Here is a 9,460-nt window from a genome sequence, read left to right as displayed (position 1 = left end):
AGGGCATACAATTGGTAGAACCAAAGTTTGGACCCAGGCAGTCCCACTTCAGAGCCTACTCCTTTATTTTTTTAATTATTTTATTTATTTATTTATTTTAGCTGCGCTGGGTCTTTGTTGTGGTGCACGGTCTCTCTAGTTGCCATTTGTGGGATCTTAGTTCCCCGACCAGGGATTGAACCCCAGCCCCCCGCACTGGGAGTGTGGAATCTTAGCCATTGGACCACCAGGGAAGTCCCAGAGCCTACTCCTTCAACTGCTAACTAAACTAAACCAGTGATTGTATTCTAGTGGGGACAAATCATGGAGAAGTAAGCATATAAAAAAGAGATTTTTGATTAGTAATAACTGAATGCCATGGAGAAAGTAAAATGAAAGGGTAATGTACTGAGGCGATGCATGGTATTTTGGATAGGAATGTGCACTAATCTTGCTGAAGACCCACCTCCCCCAGAGCTTCCAGAGGGCGCAGTATGTAGTTCTGTGCATCTTCAGTACCTGGCCTGGTCCCAAGCAAGCACTGACTGTTTGGGAGGAAGGGAGGAAGGAGGAAACCCTGACAGATGCCTCCATACACACAGCTGTCAAACCTTTGCCAGTGTTTGGTCAGCTGTGCTGACTTAGAACGAGCCCCGGGACTAGGGTCAGGTAGACCGTGGGAGGAATCCTTCACCACTCACCAGCCGTGTGACCTTAAGCAAGTCACTCTCTGAGCCTCGGTTTTCCTTCTTCGAAGACTGGGGGAAATAGCAGTACACCCCGGGCCGGGTCTGGAGGAAGCCCTTTCACATACCAGGGGCTGTCGCCATTCTCCCTTTACAGATGAGCAGACTGAAGCTTAGAATTGGGCTCAGGATCTCGCAGCTGGTAACCCAGAGTCCTGGTGGCAGAAGTGAATGAGCGAAAGACCGTCCCCTAGAGGTAGCTCGGGAATTTGTGGGCGTGTTCTCCGTAGTCACAATGACCTCAGGTCAGAGCAGGACAGTCCCACAACCCGTACGACGTCGGACTGTCCTGCTAGACATTCACGAAGCTATTAAAAAACAAAAAAACAAAAAAAAAACTTATTTCAATGACCCGACCCCACCCCATCTCATGTCATGCTAGAGGGAATGATTTTGCTACTACACTTAGTGATAAAGCCCACTACTTTGCAAGACCTCCATATTTCCTAATTTCTCCACCTTAAATTGCCTTGGTCTGTTTGTGGTTTTTGGTGTTTTTTTTGTTTTTCTTTCTGGCTGCACCGGGTCTTGGTTGCAGCATGCAGACTCTTAGTTTTGGCATGCGGGATCTAGTTCCCCGACCAGGGATCGCAAACCCAGGCCCCCGGCATTGAGATCCCGGAGTCTTACTCACTGGACCACCAGGGAAGTTCCAGTATGTTTGTTATTTCTGTTTAAGTTATGGTTATTTTCCTCTTTCTCTTATCATCTGGTCTGTTATTATTATCCCCACTCTGTTTTTATTCAAGCATCCTCTTGTGTTCACTTTCATTTCCTGGGTGTTAAAGAACTCACAAATCACCCAAATCTGGAAAACAGAAGCTAAACTTAATTCTGGCTCAGGCCAGGGAGAAGACCAAGCCGAAGTTATGCTTCTTGTTCTGCAGAGGACGAGAGCGGGTTATTACTGGGTTATTATTCGGGGAAGAATGGAATTTAGGTAACATTGAGATGAAACAGTGTTTCAATGGGCTGACAGCAAAGTGGGAATGTGAGCAGGGAATTAACACCTGCCCTGGGCTGAGAAGGTCCTCTTGCACTGGAAACCACAGAGTTAAAAAAAAAAAAAAAAGTGGAATGTTGTGTCTGCTTCCTTCCCTGCCCCTGGTGCTGAAGCCTCAGTTGAAGCATGAGTGGGCAGCCCAGGGTGTGGCCTCTCTGGGTCAATGTGACCCACACAGATCCTTCAGGCAAAAGAGGAAAATTCCACTTTTCCATGTTTCTTATCCAAACCCCTTCTTTTAATTCATATTAAATTAGCACAAACATCTGTTTACTTCACAATGTCTTCTACCTCAGTATATCCATGGTTTGAAATACATATTATTTTATTTTAAATTAATTTCCTTCTATGTCTCCTTTACATTACAGGGAGGGCATTATATTGAATTGTTTGGAAACTATGTGATCAGCTCATATAGTGCAGCTTACACTGTAGCAGGCACTATTGCAGGTGCCGTGCCATGGATTATCTCATTTGATCCTCTCCCCAAATCTATGAGGTAGATAGTTATTATCATCCTCAGCTTATAGAGAAGAAAACTGAGGCACAGAGAGGTAAAGTGACTTGTCCAGGGTCACACAGGATGTAATGGATCAAGGGTTTGAATACAGGGCATCTGGCTCCAGAATCAGCTTAACCACTCTGCTAGCCTCCCTCTCAGGAGTGGGAGATTACCTAGGGACCCCCATTTCAGGATGTTAAGGGGGGTTTCCAAGGTGTTTCTTATAAAAAAGGAGGGTTGGGTGCGATCAGGGTGAGAACCAATGACATAACACAGAGTGTGTTGTACCCTGTCCCAGCTCATTCTTCACTCCATGTTCTGCCACCACGGTCCTGAATCTGAGCCAGAAGTGGGTAGGGGTGAGGGTCAGCTGTGTGGCCAGGACCCCCAGCCCAGGAGGGGCATGTGGCAGAGGGCGGGAGATGGATGGGAAGGAGTCAGCCAGGTGAGGCCCTCACTTCCCTGCTGCCCTCGACCCCAAGGGCTGTTTATGCCCAGACCCTGCTTCTTACCTCCCCCCACCCCCGAGGGGCGGGGATCTCCTCAGTGGAAAAATACCCAGCTGGGCGAGCCCCAGCAGAGGGAGGGGTCAAGGGGGGCTGGGACTCAGAGGACCGAGTCTTTTCCCCTCTCGTGACTGATGTTTACTGGGCTGGGTTCTGGGAAAAGGCCAGATTGCATCAGACAGGGCCTGAGGGGCTGGAGCCAGACTGTGGGCTGAGGAGGAGACGTGGCCTTATAAGTTGGGGCCAGTGAATTGGGAGGTGTCAGCAAAGCAGACACAAACAAAGCTTTAGAAGACGAGAGAGAGACAGAGACAAACAGACAGACCTTATGGCCACCTTCCCGAGAGCAGCCAGCCCATCCAGGCAGCCCCCAGGCCCAGAGGATGAAGACCCCAACCTGGATGAGTATGACCTCTACAGCCTGGCTCATTCTCACCTGGGTAAGGCCTGGCCCTGCCGCCTTCCTGGTCCTTCCATTTCCAATGCCCACCCTCACAAACGGCCTGACCACCCCCCTCCCCAAACTAGGATCCCTCCTTGGGCTCCTGCCCATACATCACCCTTCTCCAGCCTGTTCCCTTGACCCCTCAAGTCACCCCCTTCTAACCCCTCATCCAGTGCGCTCTGTCCTACTCAGCCCTGGGACCACATGCACTCCTAGAATACTGGAGGAGCAACATCATTCCACACATGGGGAAACAGGGACAATGACGGCCCTAAAGCTACGTGGTGATGCCCCCCAGCCTCCCGACTTTAACCCAAGCTCTTTCCACCCCTGCCCTCTGGACCCCCTGCGGCTCACGCCTCTGCCCACCTCACCACCGACTCTCGCCTCGGTTCCCAGGAGTGGGAGGCCGGAAAGGTCGCACCAAGAGAGAAGCCGCCGCCAATACCAACCGTCACAGCCCCGGTGGGCACGAGAGGAAGCTGGTGACCAAGCTCCAGAACACGGAGCGGAAAAAGCGAGGGGCACGGCCCTGAGACAGAACTCGAGGTAAGGCGTCAGGGGGCCCCGCCCGCAGCACCAGTAGAGGTCTCTCTGCCTGGAAAGGACAGGCCTGAATGGGTGAGGTTGGGTGGGAGGAGGGATCCAAGAATTGTTGTCTCAACATAGAATAAAATGAGAGAGACTTCTGAGTTTCCTAGTGACCAGAGCAAAGGGAGAAACAGACCCTTTCCAACTGGAGCAAAATTTGGTTTACAAAGAGGGAAACTGAGGCCCAGAGAGGGTAGGGTCCTTCTCTGGAGTCACGGAGCAAGTGAGCAGGAGAGGCAGAATTAGAACCCAGGCCTCTGTGCTTTCACCACATGCTTTCCTTCCCCCAGATGAGGTCAGAGCACGGACACCCCACAGCAATGGAGACAGAACTGCGAAGAATCAGCCCCTGGGGGCGGGATCCAGGCCTGCTTGCCCCCGCCCCCAGGACTTAGCCCACCTGACTGAGGTTCCGAGGGGCCACCAACGAAGCAGCCCCGACCCCAGAAAAAGGACAAGATGGGGAACAAGAGGCAGAGAATAGAGAGAGGCAGAATCATGAAGGTACCCCTCAAAAAGAAAGAAGAAACCGGAGCTCCCCAGGGTGACAGCGACAATAAACAAAGTACAGCAGCTGCAGCCTGTGTGTGTGTTTTTGTCCTCTCTCTTTGTGTGGCTTTTTGGGTACACATTTCTGCCTGCAAGTGTCTGCATTTGCATGAACCAATGAGAGCATTTTGGTGAGTGTTTTTGTTTTTGGTTGTGTGTCTGGGAAGGGGTGTTTCTAATTTTGTATGGGCGTAGAGGTGAGCATTTTTTTTTTTTTGTATACATGTGTTTTGGTGCATATGTTTCTGCGGTTTCTTATGAGGTGCAAGGGACTTTCCTCTGTTTCTTTGTAACGCTGCCCATGAAACAAGGCCCCTCCCCAGCTTCTCTCCATTTTCGGAATAACAATCTTGTTGTTTATGTTGTATTCATATAAAACCACCTTTTGAAGTGAATGTTATTTATTGATGCCATCTGCAAAATGGCAAAAACTGAGATTTAAAACATTAAGGGAGGGGCTTCCCTGGTGGCGCAGTGGTTAAGAATCCGCCTGCAAATGCAGGGGACACGGGTTCGAGCCCCGGTCCAGGAAGATCCCACATGCCGCAGAGCAACTAAGCCCATGTGCCACAGCTACTGAGCCTGCGTGCCACAACTACAGAAGCCCATGCGCCTAGAGCCTGTGCTCTGCAACAAGAGAAGCCACCACAATAAGAAGCCTGAGCACCGCCACAAACAGTAGCCCCCGCTCGCTGCAACTAGAGAAAGCCCGCACGCAGCAGCGAAGAGCCAACGCAGCCAAAAATAAATAAATAAAATAAATAAATTTATAAAAGAAAAAAATTAAGGGATTTGCCCCAAGTTATTCAGGGCTCAAATTCAAGGATTCTTACTGTCCTCAAGTGTGAGGTGGGTCCCTTTGCCAAGGGGGCTGCCAGGACAGGGTTCCGGAAAGTCAGCTGAGGAGGAAGATTCTTACCTAGTGTTAATCAGTCTTAGAGCCAGACTTCCAGAAGAATGTGGAGCAAATAAGAGGTGTGATGGGAGCTGAGAGGATATATTGATTGAGGTAGAGACTTAGGTTGCTGTAATGAAGACTCAAACGAAACAGGATAGAAAGTTCTTTCTCTGTTACATAACAGCTCCAAGGGTCAGTACTCCTGGGCTAAAATGGCAGCTCCATTGTGGCAGGAATTCCAGCTACTTCTGGCTCATTTTTCTGCCACCCTTAAAACATGGCTACCACTTTGCAGTCCGACCTAGCTGCTCCAGTACCTGCCATGTCATCTGCATTCAGCTTATGTAAATGGAGTGGGGAAGGGACCAGGGGAGACCACACTAATTTATTTATTTATTTATTTAAAATTTACTTATTTTATTTATTTATTTTTAGCTGCATTGGGTCTTCGTTGCTGCGTGCAGGCTTCCTCTAGTTGTGGCAAGTGGGGGCTACTCTTTGTTGTGGTATGCGGCCTTCTCATTGTGGTGGCTTCTCTTGTTGGGGAGCACGGTCTCTAGGCGTGTGGGCTTCAGTAGTTGTAGCACTCAGCCTCAGTAGTTGTGGCTTGCGGGCTCTAGAGCACAGGCTCAGTAGTTGTGGCACACAGGCTTAGTTGCTCCGCGGCATGTGGGATCTTCCTGGACCGGGGCTCGAACCCATGTCCCCTGCATTGGCAAGCGGATTCTTAACCACTGCACCACCAGGGAAGCCCACACTAATTTATTTTTAAGGCCATAACCTAAAAGCAGAACACATCACATCTGCTCAGAATTTAGACACATAACCATGCCCAACTACAGGAGAGGTTGGGACATGTAGTACTTAACTACTTAGCCACGTGCTAGCCAAAACTGGGGGAGGGCAGGGTTTTATTATTAAAGGAAGCAGGAGACAGTGAATATCAGAAAAAATTAGCAAGCAACAAGGGGTAAAGTGTGGCCCTCAGTCTAGCCCTGGGCATAGCCTTTTTCCTTTTCTCCCATCCCTTCCTAGGCTGCAAAACTTGGAGTTAATTGTTCTTAGGGACCCAAGAATATGGACAGAGGAATAAGGCAGCTGTTGAGCAGTAACAGATGCATAGCTTGAACCTTTAAGAACCTTTATCCATCAGCCTCCCCTGAGTCCAACCTAATAACAGTTGGACTGTGTTAGGAAGAACACACTGTGTTAGGAAGATAACACTGTTATCTGACTTGGGAAGGACGTTAAAAGGCATCTAGTCCAACCTCACCCCACTTCACGCTGGGATACTCTCTGCTTGCTTGAATACCACTAGGGGTAGGAAAATTGCTGCCTTTGTGTTGCCTGATTCCTTCTCAGAGTCACTCCTTAATGTGAGCTGAAATCTGATTCTCCCACCTGCCCCTTGAGCAAGCTTCTGTTTTCTGGTCCTTTCTGTCTGAGATGCTTTTAATCCCACCCATCCTGCAAGGCTCAGCTCTTCAAAGTCTTCTCCTACTTGCCCTCCACCACCTGACTCCTTGCCCCCACCCCAGGGAGAGACCTTCTCTGGGATGGCACCCACAGCAAAACTATGCCCAGAATCTCACAGTCATTTTGGCATACAGCTCCTTCAGACTTTCCCTCGAACCCCTCTTTCCATGACAGATTATTTATTCATTCAGTTCATGTTTATTGGATGCCTACTCTATTACCAGGACCTGGCTGAAGGCATGCATGCAAGGAGGGACAAATGGGACCCTGATAGGATTGGAACCACGCCTTAGGGTCAGTGTCAGCTCTTGAACTCAGGAGGCAAATGGCAGGAGCATCACTGGGCAGTAGCTCTCTGCCCAGGACAGGTCTGTGCATCAGCTTCAGAAAATCATAGCAACAGCTCCCATGCATTGGGCTACTACTCTGTGACGCATGTTTTATAGACATTATCCCATTTAATCCTTACAATAACCCAATAGGCATAGTATTATTGATCCCATTTTACAGACCAGAAAACCGAGGTTCAGAGAAGTAATTTCGCCAAAGTCTCACAGCTGCAACCTGCAGAAGCTGGGACTTTAAAATCCGGTCTGAGGCTTCCCTGGTGGCGCAGTGGTTAAGAATCCGCCTGCCAATGCAGGGGACACGGGTTCAAGCACTGGTCCGGGAAGATCCCACATGCTGCGGAGCAACTAAGCCCGTGCGCCACAACTACTGAGCCTGTGTTCTAGAGCCTGCGAGCCACAACTACTGAGCCCGCGCGCAACAACTACTGAAGCCCGCGTGCCTAGAGCTCATGCTCCGCAACAAGAGAAGCCACCGCAATAAGAAGGCCGTGTACCACAACAAAGAGTAGCCCTGACTCGCTGCAACTAGAGGAAGACCACACTCAGCAGCGAAGACCCAACGCAGCCAAAAATAAAAAATAAATAAATATATTTATAAAAAAATAAATCAGGTCTGTCTGATTTTCAAAGTTTGGGTTACACCCTTTTTTGACTATATGCCTGAGAAGAACTATGTACTGACAATGAGGAATCCTAGATGCTAGTTAATTTCTAGTCAATTACTCCAGTGTGAGCCTCAGTTTCCCCACCTGTCAATTGCTGAGACTATCCTCTCGTCTATCAACTTCAAAGGAGAAAACAGGCTGGGGAGTGTTGTGTCTCTAGTGGGACATGGCTACTCCCTGGGTAATGGGTCCTTTGACACTTGCCAGGAGGCTCCACACATCACCCCTCACTCCTGGCCTCTGATTGGCCTTCCCTGGCCTTGGCCTTCCCTGGCACAGCCTCTGCCTGGGAGGCCTTTAAGTGGCTGTTCCAGGAACCAGACCATTCTTGGAATTACAGAACGTTCAGATCTGTAGAGCCCCACTCTTTTTCCTTTGTGGAAGGGGAAATCATGGCCCAGGGTGCAGGGGCCTGGGCCTGGCTTAAACTACATGAAGACTAGGGATCCTATCAGGATGAGAACCATCCAAAACCTCCCTCTTCTGTTCCATTCTTTTGTCATTTCCTGGTTGTATGTAATACCTGTTTCCCCAATTTCTTGGGTTCCTCCTGAGAACTGGAGAGCTGATTGACCTCTCTTTCCCCGCAGGGGCTTATGGAAATTTCCCATCAGGTTGCCACAATCCAAAGGATTCCTGGCTCCTTTATGTGCTTGTCTTCATCCGCCCACTCCTTTCTCAGAGGCCAGCTCTCAGATGTCTATTTTTTAAAATTTCAGAATCACCCAAAGTTGATTTTCAACCAGCACTTTTTAAAAAAAATTTATTTATTTATGGCTGTGCTGTGTCTTTGTTTCTGCGCAAGGGCCTTCTCCAGTTGCGGAGAGCGGGGGCCACTCTTCATCGTGGTGCGCGGGCCTCGCACCATCGCAGCCTCTCTTGTTGCCAAGCACAGGCTCCAGACGCGCAGGCTCAGTACTTGTGGCTCACGGGCCCAGTTGCTCCGCGGCATGTAGGATCTTCCCAGACCAGGGCTCGAACCAGTGTCCCCTGCATTGGCAGGCGGACTCTCAACCACTGCGCCACCAGGGAAGCCCTCAACCAGCACTTTTTAAAGGTGATACTAATAACATAGTCCTAGATACCATTATTGATTACCTGCCTCAGGGTTTTCCCAGCTTTACCATCCACACAGCACTTTTGTGATTTCTGCCCTATGTGCATTCAAGCTACATCATTATTTACTTAACATTTTATTTATTATTTTTTTAAAGATTAACTATTTATTTCTGGCTAAGGATTTTGATGATATCTCATATTCTGTTTTGAACAATTTGTATGTACATATATGCACAAGGAGAGAATGTTAAAGTTGTTATTTTTTCAACTTCTTTTTTTTTTTTGGCTCCGTTGGGTCTTCGTTGCTGAGTATGTACTTTCTCTAGTTGCAGCAAGCAGGGGCCACTCCTCGTTGCGGTGCGCGGGCTTCTCATTGCGGCGGCTTCTCGTTGCAGAAGATCTAGGCACACAGGCTTCAGTAGTTGTGGCTCGCGGGCTCTAGAGTGCAAGCTCAGCAGTTGTGGCGCACAGCCTTAGTTGCTCTGCCTGTGGGATCTTCCTGGACCAGGGCTCGAACCCGTATCCCCTGCATTGGCAGGCGGATTCTTAACCACTGGGCCACCAGGGAAGTCCCTATTTACTTAGCATTTAAAAAATTACCTTCTTACCTTTTTTACTTAAATGTATTTTAAAAGAAACTACATAACCATAACCAAAAATGGAAGCCCACAATCACTTGTCATAATTAGAA

At 48.9% G+C, this 9,460-nt stretch overlaps 1 protein-coding gene across 1 annotated transcript; it reads left to right on the top strand.

The window, feature by feature from the left end:
• Window positions 1–2,912: 2,912 nt before the first annotated feature.
• Window positions 2,913–4,351, top strand: NUPR1 (nuclear protein 1, transcriptional regulator). The gene is made up of 3 exons (XM_036827582.1): window positions 2,913–3,176; window positions 3,581–3,730; window positions 4,063–4,351. The coding sequence occupies exons 1-2, from the start codon at window positions 3,065–3,067 to the stop codon at window positions 3,715–3,717; spliced, it is 249 nt and encodes an 82-aa protein (XP_036683477.1). The 5' UTR covers window positions 2,913–3,064; the 3' UTR covers window positions 3,718–3,730; window positions 4,063–4,351.
• The last annotated feature ends 5,109 nt before the right edge of the window (window positions 4,352–9,460 follow it).

This window comes from Balaenoptera musculus, chromosome 15 (genome assembly GCF_009873245.2).
Source record: "Balaenoptera musculus isolate JJ_BM4_2016_0621 chromosome 15, mBalMus1.pri.v3, whole genome shotgun sequence".
NCBI classification, from domain to species: domain Eukaryota; kingdom Metazoa; phylum Chordata; class Mammalia; order Artiodactyla; family Balaenopteridae; genus Balaenoptera; species Balaenoptera musculus.
This window is presented reverse-complemented; position numbering and strand designations above follow the sequence as displayed.